At 43.3% G+C, this 24,592-nt stretch overlaps 1 protein-coding gene across 3 annotated transcripts in view; it reads right to left on the bottom strand.

The window, feature by feature from the left end:
- USP48 (ubiquitin specific peptidase 48) overlaps positions 1 to 24,592 on the bottom strand; it is a 111,735-nt gene that overhangs the window by 81,136 nt on the left and 6,007 nt on the right. For 2 of the 3 annotated variants that reach the window (XM_026455940.2, XM_026455941.2), the window contains exons 2-3: positions 1,262 to 1,382; positions 145 to 301 (exon numbers count right to left, since the gene is read on the bottom strand). In XM_026455940.2, the coding sequence (XP_026311725.1) occupies positions 145 to 301; positions 1,262 to 1,382 (278 nt within the window). Of the gene's footprint in view, positions 1 to 144; positions 304 to 1,261; positions 1,385 to 24,592 lie in introns of those variants that run through there. The other variant, XM_026455942.1, reaches the window with a different exon arrangement.

Below are 24,592 nucleotides of genomic sequence, written 5' to 3'. Positions count from 1 at the left end.
TTCAGTCCAGGAGGCAGAGGCTGCAGTGAGCTGAGATGGCGCTACTGCACTCCGGCTTGGGAAACAGAGTAAGACTCAAAAAAAAAAAACAAAAAGTTAAAAAAACATTCAGGAAGAGAGCTCTCCCCCACCCCTTTCACCCACCTTTTTCTTCTTGGATGCCGTCTCCCAGCACGTAGTCACTACAAGTGCTTGGACATAAGTAGAGTGCCTGCCGAAGCTCCAAGTTGAGAAACCACACCTGAAGAAATGTGTTGACATAACAAGTGGCTCCGAGGTTAGTCAGGCCCACAAACGAGTTCTACAAAATACAAAATTTATCATTATAAAATCCACTGTCCTTTAAACAATACATTTCTAAGCATTATTCTTAAATTTTCAGATTAAAAATTTGTAAGACTGTCACAACCAACATGGTATAGCCACCTTAAGTTTCTCTTGGCTGGAAGTGGGGCATAATTTTCATGAAAGCCCCATTTTGGGTTGACCACAGGAGTGAAAAAGACTTCGGACAGCATCACTGCTCATCTCTAGCATATCGTCTTCTCCAGCCACTTAAATCTAAAATTAGAACAGTGGATTCTAGAAAAGATCGGTTTTGAACAAGCGTATATAGGTTTTATGTTTGCTGTATTTCTAAACTGCCAGCATTCAGTAGAATGACCAAGTAAAACTTATGCAGAAAACTTCCTTTATATTCTAGAGATTTTAAAGATTGGGGGTGGTAGAGGGAACTGGCTGCAACTTTTTCCAAAGATAAGGTTGGGAATTCCTGACCTTATAAAGAATTATTCTTTTATTAAAATATCTATACAACAAACTTGGCTATTTCGTGAACGCTAAGCTTTATGTTTAGAAAATTTAATGTATATTTTTAAAAAGCAAAATTATATACAAAATACAAGCCCTAGAAAGCAAAATGCTATCATCGTGAGTTTGTTCCCTTGAATTACCATCTCCTTTAAAGAGGCTTTAAGATTTCGAAATAAAACATGCAATGTTAAAGCAAACATAGAATCAGCATTCAAACTAAAAACTATTATTTAAAGGCTTACTGAATTACGCAGCTGCCTGTTCTAAAGCATATCATTAAGAAGTGTTCCAATTCAAGTGGCTTAGAACCTTAAGTTCTACTACTTATCTTAAAGCTGCACAGGTTACCTGAAATCAGTAGAGCTTTCTGATCACAGGCCCAAAACAAAAGCAAAAACAAAAACAAAAACATAGCATAATAGCAATCGCTTAAAAAATGACGGTTTACCTTTTTTCTCCTCTCACAGTTGGGATCATCGATGTTATGAAAACTATTTTCATCTATTTCTCCTAACCAAATATGCTCACCAATACCAACCAAGCAATTCGGATTTCCTTTGCAGTTTCGTCTAAGGAAAAAAAAAAGTTTAACTTTTAAAAGACCATAGTTTCATGAGAGACAAACAAATTAAAACTACAATGAGATACCACTTCTCACCTATAAATTAGCAAAACTGAGAAAGTTATAAGACACTCGTTTTTTGAGGCTGTCAAGAAGCAAGCATGCATATCCTGCTGGAAGAAATGCAATTGCTGACAAAACTACATAGACAACTACCTTTAGACCTAGCAATCTCATTTCTGAGGATTTATCCTTCCTTAGGCTATACCTCCAACAACGCAAAATCTCATGCATAAGGTTATTTATTACAGCACTGTCTGTTAATCACAAAATATTGGAAGCCACTGAAATGCCCAAACACAGACAATATGGTACATCTATACGGCAGAGTACTATGCAACTGTAAAACACACACACACGCAAAAAAAACATACACACACAGCATGAAAAAGATCTCTATGAATCGATATGAAGTAATTTATAAATCCAGGACACATTATTAAGTAAAAAAAGCAAAATGCAAAGGAGTATCTGTAATATACTGTTATGTGTAAGAAATATATAAGAAAATATACATGTACATATATTGGTTTATTTTGAACAAAAAGAAACACAGAAAGGAAAAACCAGAGACTAATGAAATTGGTTACCTACAGAGCATGAGAGGGAATAAGGTTAAAAAAAAAATGTACCTTTTTGGCCGGAGGCACGGTGGCTCACACCTGTAATCCCAGCACTTTGGGAGGCCAAGGCAGGTGGATAACAAGGTCAGGAGTTCGAGACCAGCCTGAAACCCTGTCTCTACTAAAAATACAGAAATTAGCCAGGTGTGGCGGTGCAGGCCTGTAATCCAGCTACTTGGGAGGTTGAGGCAGGAGAATCGCTTGAACCTGAGACACGGAGGTTGCAGGGAGCCAAGACTGCACTACTATACCCTGGCCTGAGCGACAGAGCAAGACTCTGTCTCGGAAAAAATGAATGAATGAATGAATGAATGAATGAATGAATGAATGAATGAAAAGGAAATGTACCTTTTCGTATAATGCACAATTTGGGACCATGTGAGTGTTTCTCATACTACTTCATGCACGCACACAAACGAAAATAAATCAACTGGCTAGGCGTGGTGGCCCACGTGTGTAATCCCAGTCCTCTGGGAGGCCAAGGCAGGAGGATCACTTGAGGTCAGGAGTTTGAGACCAGCCTGGCCAACATGGTAAAACCCTGTCTCTACTAGAAATACAAAAAGTAGCCAGGCGTGGTGGTACACGTCTGTAATTCCAGCTACAGGCTGAAGACTGGAGGTTGATGCAGGAGAATTGCTTGAACCCAGAAGGCTGAGGTTGCAGTGAGCCGAGATTGTGCCACTGTACTCCAGCATGGGCAACAGAGCGAGACTCTGTCTCAAAAAAAAAAAAAAAATCAACATGGATGTCAGGAACCCTAAATTCAAAACTGAAAACATATTTCAACTAAATAAGAGATCCAGACTGAAGGGAAGGCAGGAGTGGGGGAGGGGGAGGGAGGGGTGTGACTGACCAAAGTAACTTGAACAGTCATCAAGCTCATTTAGTAGTACCCTCTGGCTAAAGACAAAAGGAACAAATATCCAACTCTGATTAGTAGGCTTCTTTTCCATAGAGACATCGGTTAATAATTCTGAAACACAGATCCTGACTTCTAAATATTATCCAGTAAAAGAATCCAGTGCTCCTTGGAGAAATAAATGGCTGATTCCAAGGCCAGGGCAGTCAGTGAAATTAGAAAATGAACCTACATCATCTTACTGTGTCCTAAAAGGATGTACTGAAAGAGTGATGGAGTCATGTTAGAAGAACACAAGAGTTGGCTGGAAGGAGAGGTCCCACTGGTCAAATTTGGCAACAAAATTTAGCAACAAAATAAGCAATAGTATAAAGTAAGAATCCATCACTTCATGGTGAGATGGATGGAAGAAAAATCTCTTCCTTTTAGAAGAAAACCAACTACCAAAGTGGAAGGAACGACAGAATTAAAAATCTCCATTTGACATACATCAGATTCAGAAAAGAAAAAGAATCAGGCAAGAATCATCACGGATGCTAAAGTAGGCAAGTCGGAGAAATAACAACATTTACAATGTCTCAAAGTATCTCAGCACAAGTTAATTACAAAGGGAAAGCTAGTAACCTTCAGTGAAGAAACCTGGCAGACACCACCTTAACCAAATACTTAAATTTAACACACCCAGTAATGAATCTAATTGACACCACACACCTTCTGGTATAATGAACAACACAGAATCACTTCTGTGATGTTCTGGCCAAAAATGCATGGCCTTAATTGAATCATGAGGAAACATCAGACCAAACCAACTCAAGGGACTTTCTACAAAATAAGTCACTGTCATGAAATACAAAGAAAGATCCACTAACCATTCCAGATTAAAGGAAACCGAAGAGACACAACTGAATGTAACATACGCTTAGGTTTTCTTTTGCTATAATGGAACATTACAGGACAAAGTTCTGCGCATCTCTGTGGGATGCCCACTAAAGGATTACTGATAACAGTAAAAGACTGGAAATTCATATGGAAGTAATAAAATAAATTACAATATAACCAAACAATTAAAAACGACTGCTGTCATAAAATAAAAAGGTAGGCCGGGCACAGTGTCTCATGCCTGTAATCCCAGCATTTTGGAAGGCCCAGGCGGGTGGATCACAAGGTCAGGAGTTCGAGACCAGCCTGGCCACCATGGTAAAACCTCATCTCTACTAAAAATACAAAAATTAGCCAGGTGTGGTGGAGGGCGCCTGTAATCCCAGCTACCCAGGAGGCTGAGGCAGGAGAAATCACTTGAAACTCGAAGGCGCAGAGTGCAGTGAGCTGAGATCATGCCACTGCACTCCAGCCTGGGAAACAGGAGCGAAACTCCATCTCAAATAAATAAATAAATAAATAAATAAATAAATAAATAAATAGGTAGGGAAAGTTTTTAATGTTGTGATATATAATGGCATCATTAGCTGAAAAAAGGAAGGTGGTGCATGGTGCATCCCAGCACTTTGGGAGGCTGAGGCAGGCGGATAAACTGAGGTCGGGATTTCAAGACCAGCCTGACCAACATGGAGAAACCCTGTCTCTACTGAAAATTACAAAATCAGCCGGGCATGGCGGCGCATGCCTGTTAATCCCAGCTAGTCGAGAGGCTGAGGCAGGAGAATTGCTTGAGCCTGGGAGATGGACGTTGTGGTGAGCCAAGATCATGCCATCACACTCCAGCCTGGGCAACAGGCGCGAAACTTTGTCTCAAAAAAGAAAAAAAAGGAAGGTATAAAATGTTGGCATTTTTAAAAATTTACAAATGGGGTAAACACACCTGTTTGTTTAGATAGAAAAGTATGCTATAAAGTGGAAACAACTTTATCGGCAAAGATTATCTCTGTACTTGCCAGATGTAAGTCAGAAGTAAACAACACTCTGAATTTCCTTTTCTTTTTCTTTTTTTTTTTGAGACTCCCACACTGAAGTGGCACATTTATGGCTCATTGCAGCCTCTACATCCTGGACTTAAATGATCCTCCAGCCTCAGCCTCTGGAGTAGCTGGGACCACAGGTGCATGCCACCATACTTGGATAATTTTTAAATTTTTTTTTGTAGAGACAGGGTCTTGCCATGTTGCCCAGGCTGACCCCATCCTTTTTATATCTTTCAGACTCTGAACAATAAAATGTATTACATATTCCAAAAATAAGTAAATAATTGTTTTAATGTTCTGTTTAAACATACTGTCTTCTAAAATATAAAAATGAAGCTGGGTGTTGTGGCACATGCTTAAAATGCCAGCTATTCAGGAAGCTCAGGCAGAAGATGGCCTAAGCCCAGGAGCTGGAGGCTGCAATGAACTATGATTGCACCTGTGAACAGCCACTGCACTACAGCCTGGGCAACAAAGTGAGACCCTGTCTCTATTTTAAAACTTTTGAAATAATAAAAATGAAAACAAAACAAGTTTGACCAATTTAAGAACAGTTTTGTCAGCTTATGTCAAAGCCAGGAGGGAAAAAAGCTTATTAATGAAATAAAAGTAGAACCTATCCACTGTAGGGAGAAGCAGCTAGGGTTTTTAGTGCTTATAACTTACCTCTAATGGGAAAGATCTACTATAAGAGAGTTAAAGAAACAAAACTGACCAGGTACGGTGGCTCCTGCCTGTCATCCCAGCAGTTTGGGAGGCCAAGGTGGGCAGATCACTTGAGGTCAGGAGTTTAAGACCAGCCTGGCCAACATGGCAAAACCCCGTCTTTACTAAAAATACAAAAATTTGACAAGCGTGGTGGCGTGTACGTGTAATCCCAGCTACTCGGGAGGCTGAGGTGAAAGAATCGCTTGAACCAGGGAGGCGGGGGTTTGCAGTGAGCTGTGATCACACCACTGCATCCCAGTCAGGCTGGGCAACAGAGCGAGACTCTGTCTCAAAAAAAAAAAAAAGAAGAGAAAAGAAAAGAACGCTGATTCTGGGACTGAGAAAAGTAACGTAAAATCTTTCCTGGAAACAGTGACAAGGATATATTAGGAAGGTTCTTTTGAAAGAAAACTACAGCTAGTGGCAACGGACTCTCTCAAGGGTCTTTGGGAGATAGGAAAAAACAGCGTCAGTAACCATGGTGAAAATACACCTCTAAAACAAAGTAGGCACTTATTTTATCAATTCTTTCAACTCTGCTTTTCAAAGATGTAATATCAAGTCTTGTTTGTTCACTCCCTCCTCTTGGACAGGTGGGTGGTAAACATTTTTCACATGACTTGGCTGGGGAGGCAGACACTCCCATGGGTCAAACACATACATGATTCTCAGAAAATAGTTCCAGTGGATCTGGTCAGATTTTAGTCTTCAGTTCCTGATAGCAAAATAATTCAGACAATGAACAAAAGGTAGGCTCTCCCTGTCCTCACCTCTACCACTCCCTACCCAAAAATCATGCATACTTAACTGGTTCTAAAGCTGGCATCAAAAGGCAAACACAACCTATGGCCTAAATATTACCACAATAAGACTTTCAAAAGCTACTATGAGAAGCTGGGAGCAATCTGTATTATTAGGCCCCAGAACACTGGCGTTGTTCTTTTTAAATTTTCTTAAATTAACTGCTTGCTAGGTATTACTAAGTAAGTCTTCAGTTGGCTAGAACACTATCACAGCAGAATGCCAAGTGCAGGTGACCTGTGATAGCCTACCACCCCCGGCCAAACCTATGGCTTCCAAGCCTCTATGGCCACAATTCAGGTGGGCACCAAAAAGCCAAAGGCGGTGCTTTGCATTAAAAGGGCTTGGGCTTTCTAAATGTCTAAATTGTTGCTAAGTCTTTCATACACAGCCCAATACGGGGCGGTGGGGTGGGCGGGGGGGGAGTGTTGTGTTTCTTCTCTTACTTAGAGAAGTAAAGAATCTACTTAACAAACACAAATAACAGCCGGGCGCAGTGGCTCACGCCTATAATCCCAACACTTTGGGATGCCAAAGCAGGCGGATCACTGAGGTCGGGAGTTTGAGCCCAGCCTGGCCAACATGGAGAAACCCCGTCTCTACTAAATATACAAAAAATTAGCCAGGCATGGCGGCACATGCCTGTAATCCCAGCTACTCAGGAGGCTGAGGCAGGAGAATCGCTTGAACCCGGGAGGCAGAGGGTGTGGTGAGCCGAGATCGCGTCATTGCACTCCAACCTTGGCAACTAGAGAGAAACTCTGTGTCAGGAAAAAAAAGAAAAGAAAAGAAAACGACAGACACAAATCACAGTTCTAATTATAAGCTGTTATTTCTAAAGCCAGCCTTAGCAGCACAGCAGAATGCCAACTACAGAGGGCTGTAGCCTCTCCCATTCATCATTCTCCAATGCCCCTAACTCCATTTTATCCCTCATTAGGAGTAGGCCCCAGGTGTCAAGGATCATTTATCATCATGTATATACCAATTTCCTTACAGTAGAAAAATAGTTTTGTGTACTTGTGTCTATCAACTATAAAGACAGATCAAGGAGGCTGAGTGTTACACAAAATATAAGACAGTGTCAGGAAGCAGTGGTTCACACCTGTAGTCCCAGCATTTTGAGAGGCTGAGGCACGCAGATCACTTGAGGCCAGGAATTTGTCACCAGCCAGGCCAACATGGCGAAAAACCGTCTCTACTAAAAATACAAAAAATTAGCCGGGCGTGGTGGCACATGCCTGTAGTCCCAGCTGCTCAAGAAGCTGAGATAAGAGAACTGTTTGAACTCCAGAGGCAGAGGTTGCAGTGAGCCGAGATCACACCACTGCACTCCAGCATGGGCATCAGAGAGAGACCCTATCTCCAAAAAAAAATTTTAAAAAGCCCAGGCCCAGTGGCTCATGCCTGTAATCCCAGCACTTTGGGAGGCCGAGGCTGGTGGATCATGAGGTCAGGAGTTCAAGACAAACCTGGCCAAGATGGTGAAACCCTGACTCTACTAAAAATACAAAACTTAGCTGGACATGGTGGCAGGGGCTTGTAATCTCAGCTACTTTGGAGGCTGAGGCAGAGAATTGCTTGAACCCGGGAGGCGGAGGTGGCAGTGAGCCGAAATCATGCCACTGCACACCAGCCTGGGCAACAGAGTAACACTCCATCTCAAAATAAAAAATAAAAAAAAAAGAAAAGACTTGATTACATAGGCATGACTGAATCACTGGCCACCGGAGATCAACAACCTTTAGCTCCTCTCCCCTCCCAGAGGTCAGAATAAAAGTTCTAACCCTCTCATCAAGTGGTTGGTTCTCCTGGCAACCAGCCTCTGTCTGGAGGCTACTAAGAGCTCCCAGCCATCGGTCAATACATTAGCATACAAAAAGACACTTAGTCACTTTGGAGATTCCACACGTTTTGGGAGCTGTGCCAGAAGTAGTATAAAGACTAAGCATATATTTCTTATAAATCAAAATATCATATAACCCTGCAGGGAAAATAACTAAAGAAAACATCTCAAAAATGTTAAATGACACCAATGTTTTTGTTTCAATAATTCTACTTCTGGGCACAGGTCCACAAAACTTGAGTAATAACAGCACAATGGCAATGCCATAGCACAATAAGGAATTCAGATAACCCTAATGGGTACTTTGTTCCAAGACTGCACTGGATGAGAACAGCAAAGTGTCAGGCAGAGAATAGGTTCCAAAAGGTTTGGTTTTGATGTGTTAGGCAGACATCTGCTGTGATTTTAGGCCAGAGACACACTTTGGCAGCAGTAAAAAGGACAGACCGGGCCCAGCGCAGTGACTCACATCTGTAATCCCAGCATTTTGGGAGGCTGAGGCGGGCGGACTGCTTGAGGTCAGGAGTTCGGGACCAGCCTGGCCAATATGGCGAAATCCCGTCTCTACTAAAAATTCAAACATTAGCCAGGTGTGGTGGCGTGCGACTATAGTCTCACCTACTCCAGAGACTGAGGTAGAAGACTCGCTTGAACCCAGGAGGCGGAGGTTGCAGTGAGCCGAGATCACACCACTGCATTCAAGTCTGGGTGACAGAGCAAGACTGTCTCAAAAAAAATAATAATAATAATAATAATGAGAGCCCAAAGCTGAACAAGGCATGAGACATAACTCAGAAGCTAAACAAGGTGTGAGACATAACTAACAATTTTTCTCGTGGAAGATGAGGTCTTAAAAAGCCAATTCAGGCCGGGTGCGGCGGCTCATGCCTGTAATCCTAGCCCTTGGAAGGCTGAGGTGGGCGGATCACCTGAGACAGGAGAATCGTTTGAAACCAGGAAGCCAAGGTTGCAGTTAGCTGAGATCCCACCGCACTCCAGCCTGGGTGACAAAGTGAGACTCCATCTCCAAAAAAAAAGCCAATTCAGTGGGAATAGGAATGGAGGAAGTTCAAGCATATGGATGGGAATAAATCAATAGAATCTGGGGACTAATAAGATGCGACAGGCAGGCCAGGCGCGGTGGCTCAAGCCTGTAATCCCAGCACTTTAGGAGGCCGAGACGGGCGGATCACGAGGTCAGGAGATCGAGACCATCCTGGCTAACACGGTGAAACCCCGTCTCTACTAAAAATACAAAAAAAAACTAGCCGGGCGAGGTGGCGGGCGCCTGTAGTCCCAGCTACTCCGGAGGCTGAGGCAGTAGAATGGCGTAAACCCGGGAGGCGGAGCTTGCAGTGAGCTGAGATCCGGCCACTGCACTCCAGCCGGGCAACAGAGCAAGACTCCGTCTCAAAAAAAAAAAAAAAAAAAAAAAAAAAAAGATGCGACAGGCAAGAAAGAAAAGGAGAAATCTGGAATGATGCCCAAAATTGTAACAAAACGATTTTCCAGGCTGGATGCAGTGGCTCACACCCGTAGTCCCAGCACTTTGAAAGGTTGAGGGGGGAGGGTCACTTGAAGCCAGGAGTTCAAGACCAGCCTGGCCAACATGGCAAAACCCTACTAAACTTCTACTAAAAATATAAAAATTAGCTGGGTGTGGTGGCGAATGCCTGTAATCCCAGCTACTCCCGAGGCTGTCACGAGAATCACTTGAACCCGGGAGGCAGAGGTTGCAGTGAGCCGAGATTATGGCACTACACCCTAGCATGGGTGACACAGCAAAAAATAAACAATGTTCCGGCCGGGCGCGGTGGCTCACGCCTGTAATCCCAGCACTTCGGGAGGCCGAGACGGGTGGATCACGAGGTCAGGAGATCGAGACCATCTTGGCTAACACGGTGAAACCCCGTCTCTTCTAAAAAAAAATAGAAAAAATTAGCCGGGCGAGGTGGCGGGCGCCTGTAGTCCCAGCTCCTCGGGAGGCTGAGGCAGGAGAATGGCGTGAACCCGGGAGGCGGAGCTTGCAGTGAGCCGAGATCCGGCCACTGCACTCCAGCCTGGGCGACAGAGCGAGACTCCGTCTCAAAAAAAAAAAAAAAAAAAAAAACCAATGTTCCATAAATCAAAAATTGTGTTCGGAGAGTAGAAAAGTAGTAGGCTAGGTATCAAAGGATATGAATGACTAAGTTTCTCCTATAATATATTGATTATAGGTAGGAGATACACTTTCAGTTGTTTTGGTAGATCTCCAAGGATCTGTCATTTGAGAGTATGCACAATGAGTGGAAAATTTATAATCAAAGATTTCACAGTTGCTATGCAGTTCAAAGATTCATCCTTTGAATGGGAAAGGGGGTAGGGATTTCACTCCAAGTGGTCATTTACAGATGTTCTGCTTCTTCTTCCTCATCACCTCTTAGTTTCTTAGTTTTTATTTATTTATTTATGAGATGCAGTCTCGTTCCATTGCCCAGGCTGGAGTGCACTGCAATGTCTACCTAACCGGTTCAAGAGATTCTCCTGCCCCAGCCTCCTGAGACTCATGCCTGTAATCCCAGCACTTTGGGAAGCTGAGACGGGTGTATCACTTGAGGTCAGGACTTCGAGACCAGCCTGGCCAACATGGCAAAACGCTGTCTCTACTACAAATACAAAAATTAGCTGGCGTGGTGGCAGAAATCTATAATCCCAGCTACTTGAGAGGCTGAGGCAGGAGAATCGTTTGAACCCGGGAGGTAGAGGTTGCAGTGAGTCAAGATCGTGCCACTGCACTCCAGCCTGGGTGACAGAGCAAGACTCTGTCTCAAGAAAAAAACAAAAAACAAAACAAAAGAAAATCCATGGCCTCCCGGGCACTCAGGGTGTATAACACTCTACTCCCAGGCTCAGGTGATCTTCCCACCTCAGCCTTCCAAACAGCTGGGGCCACAAGCATACTACTGCACCTGGCTAATTTTTTTGTATCATTTGTAGCGATGGGGTTTAGCCTCATTGGGCAAGCTGGGCTAGAATTGACTCAAGTGATCCACCCACCTCAGCCTCCCAAAGTCCTGGGATTATAGGCGTGAGCCACTGTACCTGGGACCTTTTTTTTTCGAGATGGAGTCTCGCTCTGTTGCCCAGGCTAGAGTGCAGTGGTGCAGTGGCTCAATCTCAGCTCACTGCAACCTCCGCCTCCCGTTTTCAAGCTATTCTCCTGCCTCAGCCTCCCAAGTAGCTGGGACGACAGGCACACCCCACTGTGCCCAGCTAATTTTTGTACTTTTAGTACAGATGGGGTTTCACTATGTTGGCCAGGCTGGTCTCAATCTCCTGACCTTGTGATCTGTCCACCTTGGCCTCCCAAAGTGCTTAAAACACTGAAGTACAGATTTTCCTGAAAGCGAAAATAAAGGAGAACCTAGATAATATAAATTCTAGGTTCTAGTTACTAAAAACTTTACAGAGATTTTCATGTAATGCCTCATGACATTACTGTATCAAGGTCTCATAAATTAGACACGCGAGAAATAAGCAAATCTAAAATCAGGTCACGCATGGTGGCTCATGCCTGTAATCCCAGCACTTTTGGAGGCCAAGGCAGAAGGATTGCTTGAGCCCAGGAGGTCAAGGCCATCCTGGGCAACATGGTGAGACCCTATCTCTACAAAGAAAAAAATTTTTTTAATGAGCCAGGTGGAGTGGCACATGCGGGTGGTCCCAGCTATTGGGGAGGCTAAGATAGGAGGACCTGTTTGAGCCCAGGAGGTCGAGGCTGCAGTGAGTTGCTCATGCCACCCAGCTCTAGCTAGGATGACAGAGCAAGACTCTCTCAAAAAAACAAATAAACAATAAAAACAAAGCAACTACAAAGAGGTCACTTAGCACTTACGTCCTATTTTCCTAGAACTCCTCTGCCATATATGTATAGAGAAGCCGGGCATAAAAGGTTTGGGAAGCAACTGACAAGCCAAATTAAATAAAACTCAACACCAAAGTTACATAAAACATCAAAGATGGAAAGCTTCTTAAATTGTTGGCAATCCTTTAAATAGTATAGTGAGTACTCAAAAAAAACCTAAATATATATATATATATTTTTTTTTTTTTTTGAGATAGAGTCTCGCTCTCTTGCGCAGGCTGGGGTGCAGTGGCATGATCTCGGCTCACCGCAACCTCCGCCTCTCAGGTTCAAGCAGTTCTCCTGCTTCAGCTTCCCGAGTAGCTGGGATTACAAGCATGCACCACCACGCTTGGCTAATTTTTGTCTTTTAGTGGAGTTTGGCCAGGCTGGTCTCAAAATCCTGACCTCAAGTGATCCACCCACCTCAGCCTCCCAAAATGCTGAGATTGCAGGCGTGACCCACTGCACCTGGTTTAAATATATTTTAAAGCTTAAGAACCCAATCAACCTAGCAAACATGAAATAACTTCATTTTTTCCAAGCCTCCAAAGTCAGGCCCCACTAAACTGGGTTCAAGCACTACAGAAAAAGGAGAACCAGCAAAGCAAAAATGATTTTTAAGGTGAGACTACTTGGAAACACTAGAAATCTACTTTCTTTTTAAGAGACAGGGTCTTGTTGTGTTGCACAGGCTGGACTCAAATTCTTGGGCTCCAGCAATTCTCCCACCTCAGCCTCCCAAATAGCTGAGACTGCAGGTGTGTACCACCATGCCCAGTCTATAATCTTACTAAAAGGCTACCTCCCAAATTGGTATTAAAGGAAAAACGTTCAGGGCAGGAAAGAACTAACTGGCAAGTCAAAAGGAGTTGCCCAGTCTAAAGAGGATTATTTAGCTATTCAAACTGCAACGATTTTTTTTTTCTTATAGTGGGACTTCTTGGTTCTCCAAGGATGATTTGAAATGTTTCTCAAGCTTTATACGATTTGGGAAACACTGGCCAAGCACTTGGAAAAAAAAAAACCACACACACACACACAGTATCTTTCAATTTTACTGGAAATCAAGATACCATTATTTACTTATAAATTTTCTTTTTCTTTTTCTTTTTCTTTTTGAGAAGGAATCTCCCTCTGTTGACCAGGCTGGAGTGCAGTGGTGTGACCTCGGCTCACTGCAACCTCTGCCTCCTGGGTTCAAGCAATTCTCCTCCCTCAGCCTCCTGAGTAGCTGGGATTACAGGCGTGCACCACCACGCCCAGCTAATTTTTGTATTTTTAGTAGAGACGGAGTTTCACCATATTGGTCAAGCTGGTCTTGATCTCCTGACCTTGTGATCCACCTGCCTCAGCCTCCCAAAGTGCTGGGATTACAGGCGTGAGCCACCGCACCCAGCCAAAAAGAGTTCAATGTAATACTCTGATGGCAAGAACACAAAGACAGGAATGTTCATATACTGCACACAGCTGGTAGGAGAAAACCTTGCAAAGGTAACGTATATCGAAAGCCTTTTCAACACACATTATGTTCATGCTATTTCGCAATGTTTTTCTAAGAAAATAATTAGATGGGCAGATAATATTTACTTATAAGATGTTCTCAATATTAAAAAAAGAGCCTCCTTCCTTTACAAAAAGGAAGAGGAAGTGGAGGAGGGGCGGGGAACACAACAAGAAGACAAAGGCAGGTAGACAAATGCCCAACAGGAAACAGTTAAATGGTTCTTTAGGGTATGTAAAATGGAGTACTGCACAATGATTCCACATTTCTGGGGGAGGCTGGATGCGGTGGCTCACAGCTGTAATCCCAGCACTTTGGGAAGCTAAGGAGGGAGCACTCCTGGAGCCTAAGAGTTCAAGGCAGCAGTGAGCTATGATCATCCCACTGCACTCCAGGCTGGGCAACAGAGTGAGACTGTCTCATAAACAAACAAACAAACAAAGTTTTTCAAACACACAGAAAACATAAGAATGTTTAGATCCAATATGAAGCTTTTCTTCTACTGTACTTCTTTTTTACATTGTCCCAAATGCAAGGCTAATTTTTTCTTAATGATTAGATCGCTACCTCAGGAAGCCAAGGGAAATGAATGAGGTATAAAAAGTTTGCAAAATACAAAAAAGTCTCAGCAGGTACCTCACTCAACTCCGACATGGAAAAAATCTCCAGCCCTACAGAGACTGAGCATCGCATCAAGTTCCTGATTGCTGTTTTCCAGGAGGATGCTGGAAAGGATGCCACAACCACAAACTCTCCAAAAGGGGAGCCCCTCAGTTTCATGAATACAGAACTGGCTGCCCTCACGCAGAACCACAAGGACCCTGGTGTCCTTGACCACATGATGAAGAAACTACACCTTAACTGTGACAGGCAGTTAAGATTTCCAAAAATTGCTTAATCTTTTTTGTTTCCCTCACTTCAGACTGAAAAATTTCTTAATCTTATGGGCAGCATGGCCCTAGTTCACCATAAGCCATGATTGCTTTATCATGGCTACCTATTTCTAGAAGCAAATCTAAGGAACTCTTGGGTCTTGCCTTCAAGCCCTGCCCCTGTCAAGCCCCACCCACTCTTTCCTTCTAGGCTCTCAGTCACCATCTCCTCCTCTTGGCTCCCACACACCCTAAACCCAGCATACTCACTACTCATGCAGGCCACTGCTGCTAGTAGTAATAAAACAGTATCGTTTTGGTTTTGGTTTGTGTTTTGAGGCAGGGTTTTGCCCTATTGCCCAGGGTGTAGTGCAGCAGTAAAATCGTAACTCAGTGCAGCCTGGTCTTCCTGGCCTCAAGTGATCCTCCCATCTTTGCCTCCGAAACTGCTGGGATTACTAGCATAAGCCACCGCACTTGGCCCAATATCATTTTTTAAAACGCACACACAGTTTTGTCATGTATTTAATTTTAAGTAATTGTATTTGTTTTCCCCATGTATGTCTTCCTTTTGCTTAGAGTTGTTGCTTTTGCTAACATCAGATTAGCAGTCATTCAATCCTCTGCTACTTTGCTAAAGTCATAGAGATCAAGTAACCTAAAATTATTCCATGATCTTACTTCCCAACTGACGAGAAGAGTCAATTCCAGGTCTAAACATGAAAGATAAAGCAGGCCAGGCACGGTGGCTCACACCTGTAATCCCAGCACTTTGGGAGGCCGAGGCAGGTGGATCACGAGGTCAGGAGATCAAGATCATCCTGGCTAACACGGTGAAACCCCATCTCTACTAAAAATACAAAAAAAAAATTAGCCAGGCATTGTGGTGGGCGCCTGTAGTCCCAGCTACTCTGGAGGTTGAGCCAGGAGAATGGCGTGACCCCAGGAGGCGGAGCCTGCAGTGAGCTGAGATTGTGCCACTGCACTCCAGCCTGGGTGACAGAGGGAGACTCAGTCTCAAAAAAAAAAAAAAAGAAAGAAAGATAAAGCTATACAACTTATAGAAAATAACACAGGAGAATATTTAGGACCCTGAGGATGAGAAATCTTTATCTTATGGGAGCTACATGATGAGAACACAAAGAAGAGAACAACAGACATTGGGGTCTTACTTGGGGGTGGAAGGTGGGAGGAGGGAGGGGAGCAGAAAAGATTTTTTTTTTTGAGACAGGGTCTCGCTGTCACCCAGGCTAGAGTGCAGTGCCAAGATCTCAGCTCACTGCAACCTCCACCTCCTGAGTTCAAGTAATTCTCCCACCTCAGCTTCCCAAGTAGCTGAGATTACAGGCATGCACCACCATATCTGGCTAATTTTTGTATATTTGTATATTTGTATATTTGCCATGTTCCCCAGGCTGGTCTCGAACTCCTGGCCTCAAGTGATCCACCTACCTCAGCCTCCCAAAATGCTGGGATTAAAGACATAAGCCACTGTGTCAGGTCTACAAAAAATTTTTGAATTAGCCAAGCATGGTGGTGAGTGTCTGTAGTCTCAGCTACTGGGGAAGCTGAAGTGGGAGGACCATCTAGACAGACCCCAGAGGTTGAGGCTGCAGTGAGCTGTGATCACACCATGTACTCCAGCCTGGGTGATGAAGTGAAATCCTGTTATCGAAAAAAAAGACACTAAAATATATATGCAGAATGTTCACTGCAGCTTTATTCATAATGACCAAATACACGGAAAAGTCAAAATGACCATCACTAGTAGAAAGGAATATAATATATAGTATATACTCACACACTGAAACAACGTACAGCACTGCTGGTCCCATTGGCTCATGCTTATAATCCCTTCACTTTGGGAGGCCGAAGTGGGCAGAATGCTTGAGCCCAGGAGTTCCAGACCAGCCTGGGCAACATATCGAGACCTCGTCCCCCACCAAAAAAAAAAAAATTGTACAGCACTAAAAGTGAACACACTACTGCTTACACATAAATTAATCTTATAAAGTTGAGTGAAAGAAAACAGAAGCAGAAGGAATGACAATGTATTTATATACATAAAGTTCAACATAGGCAAGATAATCTGCTGAATTCAAAGCAAGGGTAAGTGGTTCCCTTCAAGGAAGAGAGGTAGTAGTAACTGGTAGGAGAAAAATGGAAGATAAAGGTGTCTTGAAGTGCTAGTAATGTTTCGATCTTGGTGGTAGATAAATGACAGATAAATTTCTTTTGTGATAATTAGTCAATCAAGTGTTACTCTTTTTATTTTTTTTTCTGAGACAGAGCTCACTCTGTCGCCCAGGCTGGAGTGCAGTGGCATGATCTCGGCTCACTGCAACCTCCGCCTCCCAGGTTCAAGCAATTCTCCTGCCTCAGCCTTCTGAGTAGCTGGGACTACAGGTGTGCACCACCATGCCCTGCTAATTTTTTGTATTTTCAGTAGAGATGGGGTTTCACCATATTGGCCAGACTGGCCTCAAACTCCTGACCTCAGGTGATCCGCACGCCTCGGCCTCCCTAAGCCCTGAGATTACAGGCATGAGCCACGGCACCCAGCCAATTAAGTGTTGTTCTTATGATTTGTGTGCTTTTCTATATGCAAAAAAATAAATTTTCAAGCTGAGTACAGTGGCTCATGCCTGTAATCCCAGCACTATGGGACACTGAGGCAGGCAGATCGCTTGAGGCCCGGAGTTGAAGACCAGCCTGGCTAAGATGGTGAAACCCCATCTCTACTAAACAATACAAAAAAATAAGCCAGGCACGGTGGCACATCCAAGCTACTCAGGTGGCTGAGGCACAAGAATCACTTGAACCCAAGAGGGGGAGGGTACAGTAAGCTAAGATCATGGCACTGCACTCCAGCCTAGGTGACAAAGCAAGACTGTCTCAAAAAACAATCAAAATACAAATAATTGTTTAAATAAATTTTCGAAATCGAGATCATCCTGGCCAATATGGTGAAACCCCATCTCTACTGAAAATACAAAAAGTAGCGAAGATCATGCCACTGCAATTCAGCCTGGGTGACAGAGCGAGACTCCGTCTCAAAAAATAAATAAAGTATTAGTAATTATTAATATATTAATTATAAATTTATAATAATTATTATAATTTTATAATTATGATTTTATAAGTATAAATTATAGTTAATATAATAATTATAAATTATTTGTTTATTTTTCATGAGAACGATGAGAAAAATTCTAAAAGGAATTTAGGTCTCACCTTATCAAAAAGTTTTTAAATATTATAAAATAATTAGAATTGTGGAATCAGTACAGTTATTCAACGAAATTAATCAATGGCAAAAAAAATGGAGTTGAGAGACTGGGCACGGTGGCTCACACCTATAATCCCAACATTTTGGAAGGCCAAGGCAGGCCGGTCACCTGAGGTCGAGAGTTCAAGAACAGTCTGACCAACATGGAGAAACCCCATCTCTACTAAAAATACAAAATTAGCCAGGTGTGGTGGCACATGCCTGTAATCCCAGCTACTCAGGAGGATAAGACAGGAGAATCGCTTGAACCCAGGAGGTAGAAGACGCGGTGAGCCAAGATTGCGCCACTGCACTCCAGCCTGGGCAATAAGAGCAAAACTCTGTCTCAAAAAGAAAAAAAAAAATAGGGCTGAGAAATAAACCCAAGTAAATATGGGAATTTGCCATGTAATAAAGGTGGCTTTTTAACTGGTGAGGGAAAAGACTGAATTGTTCAATAAACAGTTTAAAACAAGTGAGTAGCCATTTGGTAAAAAGTAAAATTAAAATATTGATGGATCCCTACCTCAATCCATAAATCAAATTAAATTATAAAAACATAAAGGTTGCATAAAAGTAAACCATCAGTACTAAAAACATGAGTGAATATTTTTATAACCTCAGAATTGGGAAATCCAGAAACCATTAAAAAAAGCATTCATAAATTTTACCACATAAAAAAATAAAAAACTAATGTACCAAAAGGAAAAAAAGCCCACAAAGTCCAAAAATACCGCAGAAAATATCTTTGACTGAAATATTCAATAAACTAGGCCGGGCGCGGTGGCTCAAGCCTATAATCCCAGCACTTTGGGAGGCCAAGGCAGGTGGATCATCTGAAGTAAGGAATTCAAGACCAGCCTGGCCAACGTGGTGAAACCCTGTCTCTATTGAAAATACAAACATTAGCCAGGAGTGGTGGCACGCACCTGTAATCCCAGCTACTTGGGAGGTTGAAGCAAAGAATAGCTCGAACCTGGGAGGCAGAGGTTGCAGCGAGCTGAAATCGCACCATGGCACTCCAGCCTGGGAAACAGAGCGAGACTCCATCTCAAAAGAAAAAAAAAAGGAAAAAGAAAGAAATATTCAGCCAGGCACAGTGGCTCATGCCTGTAATCCAGCATTTTGGGAGGCTGAGGCGGGCAGATCACATGGTCAGTAGTCCAAGACCAGCCTGGCCAACATAGTGAAACCCCGTCTCTACAAAAATACAAAAATTAGCCAGGCATAGTGGTGGGCACCTGTCTCAGCTACTTGGGAGGCTGAGGCAGGAGAGTCGCTTGAACCCGGGAGGCACAGGATGCAGCGAGCTGAAATCATACCATTGCACTCCAGCCTGGGCGACACCCTGAGTCTCCGTCTCAAAAAAAAAAAAAAGAAATAAAGAAATATTCAATAAGCTCTTGAAAATCAGTAAGAAAATGACCAACAATCCAGATCACACAATTCACAGGAGAAATACAAATGGCAAGTAAATATAAAAAGGAGACGGGACGCAGTGGCTCATGCCTGTAATCCCAGCACTTTGGGAAGCCAAAACTGAGGATTGCTTGGGCCCAGGAGTTCAAGACTGTCCTGGGCAACACAAGATCCTATCTCTATAAAACTAAAAAATAAAATTAAAAAGATGCTCAATGTCACCAGCAAAAAATGGCAAATGAAAATAAGATGCTATTTTTCACTAATCAAATGGAAGTTGAGAATAGGAATGCTTTGAATAAGGTAATAGGCACACTCACTCTAGAGGACCAGGATAAATGGTACGAACTTTTGGCATCTATCAAAATTCTGAACAGTCCTTTTACCTCAGCAATTTCTCATTTAGCAACCTAAGTGAAAACACTCACTCAACACTCAAGATCAATCCAGAGGGCTGGCTAGGGCAGCACGGGTTGTAATATCAAAACGCAGAAACCCCAAAGTCCATCAACAGGAAACTGGTCAAATAAATTATAACACAGGTTAGGCACAGTGGCTCACACCTGTAATCCCAGCACTTTGGGAAGGCAAAGTGGAAGGACTCCTTGAAATCAGGAAGTCAAGACCAGTCAGGGCAGCATAACAAGACCCCATCTCTATTTTTAAATAAACTATATAACTGGCTGGGTGTGGTGGCTCTACTAAAAATACAAAAATTAGGTGGGTGTGGTGGCGGGAGCCTGTAATCCCAGCTACTCGGGAGGCTGAGGCAGAAGGATCGCTTGAACCCGGGAGGTGGAGGTTGCAGTGTGCCAAGATTGCCCCGTTGTACTCCAGCCTGGGCAACAAGAGCAAAACTCCATCTAAAATGATAATAATAATAATAATAATAATGAGGCAGATATGCATTTGGTGCTCCTGCTAAATGAGATTTTAGCTTCTCTTGTCGCACACAAAATTTGTAACTGTCAGATAATAGATGTCAATCTGCTTCACTACAGTTACCATTTTACTATCTGTTAATGTATCCTATGTTATATACCATAAACACAGTATCCTATGTTATATACCATAAACACATATAAAAATATTTTTTTAAAAAAGAATAGGACCGGGTGCAGTGGCTCATGCCTGTAATCCCAGCACTTTGGGAGGCTAAGGCAGGCGGACTGCGAGGTCAGGAGATCGAGACCATCCTGGCCAACGCGGGGAAACCACATCTCTACTAAAAATACAAATATTAGTGGGGTGTGGTGGTGCGCTCCTGTAGTTCCAGCTACTCGGGAGGTTGAGGCAGGAGAATCGCTTGAATCCAGGAGGCAGAGGTTGCAGTGAGACAAGATTGCGTCATTGCGCTCCAGCCTGGCGACTGAGCAAGATTCTCTCTCAAAACAAACAAACGAAAAAAGAATATCCGGGTGCGGCAGCTCACGCCTATAATCCCACCACTTTGGGAAGCTGAAGACAGCAGATCACCTGAAGTCAAGAGATCGAGACCAGCCTGGCCAACAGGGTGAAACCCCATCTCTACTAAACTACAAAAATTAGCCAAGCATGGTGGCCCATGCCTGTAGTCTCAGCTACTCTGGAGGCTGAGGCTCCAAGAATCACTTGAATCCAGGAGGCTGAGGTTGCAGTGAGATAAAATCACACATTGCATTCCAGCCTGGGAAACAAAGCAAGACTCTCTCAAAAATAAATAAATAAATAAATAAATAAAGCAGATTTACATGCATGAATAATAGAAACAAGTTGCAACAAAGTATGTATTGTGACTCCCCTTTTTTCTTTTTCCTTTTTTTTGAGACAGGGTCTTGCTCTGTCACCCAAGCTGGAGTGCAGTGGCATGATCTTGGCTCACTGCAACCTCCACCTCCCAGGCTCAAGCCACCCTCCCACCTCAGCGTAGCTGGGACTATGGGTCTTCATCAGGGTTATTTTGTTTGGTTGGTTGGTTTTTATTGAGACAGAGTCTCACTCTGTCACCCAGGTTGGAGTGCAGTGGCTCAATCTTGGCTCACTGCAACCTATACCTCCTGGGTTCAAGTGATTCTCGTGCCTCACCCTCCTGTGTAGCTGGAATTACAGGTGTATACCGCCACCATGCCTGGCTAATTTAGTAGAAATGGGTTTTTGCCATGTTGACCAGACTGGTCTCAAACTCCTGACCTCAAGTAATCCTCCCACCTCGCCCTAACAAAGTGTTGGGATTACAGGCGTGAGCCACCGCGCATGACCCTCATTAGGGTTTTGGACTAGAGCTACAAAGCCACTGATGTAAGGTGGCATGACACTGGCTTTCTAGAGTGCTTCACACATTTCTGTAATGTTTTAATTTGGTAATAGTCATATGATGTTTCCCTAATGAGAACAAGACATTGTACTCCTATACATGGCTGGAAATATAAGCAAATTCAGTCTTTGAAAACTCATATCAAGGCTGGGCATACTGACATGCACTTGTAATCCCAGCTACTCAGGAAGCTGAGGAAGGAAGATAGCTTCAGCCCAGGAGTTTGAGACCAGCCTAAGCAACATAGTAAGACCCCCGTCTCAAAAACAAAACAAAACAAATTTCACATCAAAAAATTGTAACAAAAAGAAACTGTAACAAAAGAAATACGTATTAAACATATGACACCCTTTGCACTAGATTAAAAGGTGTGACTAACACATTATGTGGGTGAGGGTATGATATATATGTAAGATACTCACACATTGACAGGGAAACATAAAGAGAAACCCTCATTCTGAGGGGCAATTTAGCAATATGGACCAAAATGAAAAACATACATCCCGTACCAAACAATTTTACTTCCAGGAACTTACTTGACCACTGACCTCACTGTGAGCAAACAAGTCTGCCCTCAAGACATACAATATTTGCAGAATTCTGTAGACAGAGGATTTAGTACACACTGCTTTCATCCTGTGATTGTCCTAAGTACTTTCAGAAATGTAAACAGTCCTGACACATGTGGTCTTTGAATGTGGTCAAACACCTCATTCTTCAGCTTTGGTATCTCATAACAAATCGTTGCATAAAGTATGAAAAATACATATTGGTGATACTATTTATTTATTTAATCTCTTCTTGCAAAGAGAAGAAATAAACAAAAGGAGAAAGGCTCATGCCTGGAATCCCAGCAATTTAGGAGGCTGAGGAGGGAGGACTGCTAGAGCCCAAGAGTTTGAGACCAGCCTGGACAACGTGGCAAGACTCTGTCTCCATAAAAAAGGAGAAAGTGGATAGTGTCTTGTCTCAAAAAAAAAGAAGAAAGTGAGTAGAAAGAGAGCTTTTTGGATATCTAAATAAAAGCTGACAGGGCCAGGCACAGTGGCTCATGCCTGTAATTCCAGCACTTTGGGAAGCCAAGGCAGGGGGATCCCTGAGGTCAGGCGTTCAAGACCAGCCTGACCAACAGAGCAGAACCCCATCTCTACTAAAAATACAAAAATTAGCTGGGCGTGGTGGTGGGTGCCTGCAATCCCAGCTACTCAGGAAGCTAAGGCAGGAAAACTGCTTGAACCCAGGAGGCGGAGGTTGCAGTGAGCCAAGATTGCACCACTACACCCAGCATGGACAACAGAGTGAGACTCCATCTGAAAAAAAAAAAAAAAAACCACCAAAAATTAGCCGAGTGTGGTGAAGCATGCTTGTAGTCACAGCTACTTGGGAGGCTGAGGTAGGAGGATGGCTGAAGTCCCTGGGAGGCAGAGGTTGCATTGGGTTAAGACTGCACCACTGTACTCCAGTCTGGGCAACAGAGCCAGACTTTGTCTCATAAAATTAACTAATTCATTAATTAAAACTGCTCAAACTTTGGGTGAGGTGTGGCTTCTTACAAGACCAAAAGTATCACAGAAATAGTACAATGTGGGGGCCAGGTAGTTCACACCTGTAATCCCAGTACTCTGGGAAGCTGAAGCAGGACTGCTTGAGGCTAAAGGTTCAAGGTCAGCCTGGGTAACATAGCAAGACCCCAACTCTACAAAAAATACCAAAAAAATTAGCTGGGTGTGGTGGTACAATCTGCAGTTGTACCTACTGGGGATGCTGAGGCAAAAAGATGACTTGAGCCCAGGAGTTTAAGGCTACAGTGAGCTACGATCATACCACTGCTCTCAAGGCTGGGCAACAAAGTAAGACCCTGCTTCATTAATAAGAAGATGGAGAAGAAAAAGAAATTGGACTACATCAATATTAAAAGCTTTTGTACTAAAAATGATACCACCAATAAAATTAAAAGCCACAGAAATTAGAAAAAATATTTCCAAATCATGTATCTAATAAGGGACTTATATGCAGTATATATAAAGAACACAACTCAGCCGGATGCAGTGGCTCACGCCTGTAATCCTAACACTTTGGGAGGCTGAGGTGGGCGTATCACAAGGTCAGGAGTTTGAGACCAGCCTGGCCAGCATGGTGAAATCCTGTCTCCACTAAATATACCAAAAAAAAATTAGCTAGGCGTGGTGGCGTGAGCCTGTAGTTCCAGCTATTCGGGAGGCTGAGGCAGGAGAATCACTTGAACCTGGGAGGTGGTGGTTGCAGTGAGCCAAGATGGCACCACTGCACTCCAGCCTAGGTGACAGAGCGAGACTCCGTCTCAAAAAAAAAACAAAACAAACACAGGACCAAAACAAGATCACAACTCAATAATAAAAAGGCAACTCAATTTAAAAGCATGCAAAGGATTTAAACAGACATTTCTCCAAGAAAGATGCATGCATGGCCAATAAGTACACAAAAAGATGTTTAATATGATTAGTCATCAATGAAACACAAATCAAAACATAAAAGACACCACTTCACACCCACTAGGATGGCTAAAAGAAAAAAGGCAGTAACAAGTACAGGGACATGCAGCAATTGGAATCCTCACACACTGCTTGCGAATATGGAAAATAGCGTAGCCTCTCTGGAAAGCAACCTGATAATTCCTCAAAATATTAAACATGGCCAGGCACGGTGGCTCAAGCCTGTAATCCCAGCACTTTGGGAGGCCGAGACGGGCGGATCACGAGGTCAGGAGATCGAGACCATCCTGGCTAACACGGTGAAACCCCGTCTCTACTAAAAAATACAAAAACTAGCCAGGTGAGGTGGCGGGCGCCTGTAGTCCCAGCTACTCGGGAGGCTGAGGCAGGAGAATGGCGTAAATCCGGGAGGCGGAGCTTGCAGTGAGCTGAGATCCGGCCACTGCACTCCAGCCTGGGCGACAGAGCGAGACTCTGTCTCAAAAAAAAAAATACAAAAAAAAAATACAAAAAAAAACTAGCCGGGTGAGGTGGCGGGCGCCTGTAGTCCCAGCTACTCGGGAGGCTGAGGCAGGAGAATGGCGTAAACCCGGGAGGCAGAGCTTGCAGTGAGCTGAGATCAGGCCACTGCACTCCAGCCTGGGCGACAGAGTGAGACTCCGTCTCAAAAAAAAAAAAAACAAAAACA

The sequence above is a fragment of the Piliocolobus tephrosceles genome, chromosome 1, assembly GCF_002776525.5.
Source record: "Piliocolobus tephrosceles isolate RC106 chromosome 1, ASM277652v3, whole genome shotgun sequence".
NCBI lineage: Eukaryota > Metazoa > Chordata > Mammalia > Primates > Cercopithecidae > Piliocolobus > Piliocolobus tephrosceles.
This window is presented reverse-complemented; position numbering and strand designations above follow the sequence as displayed.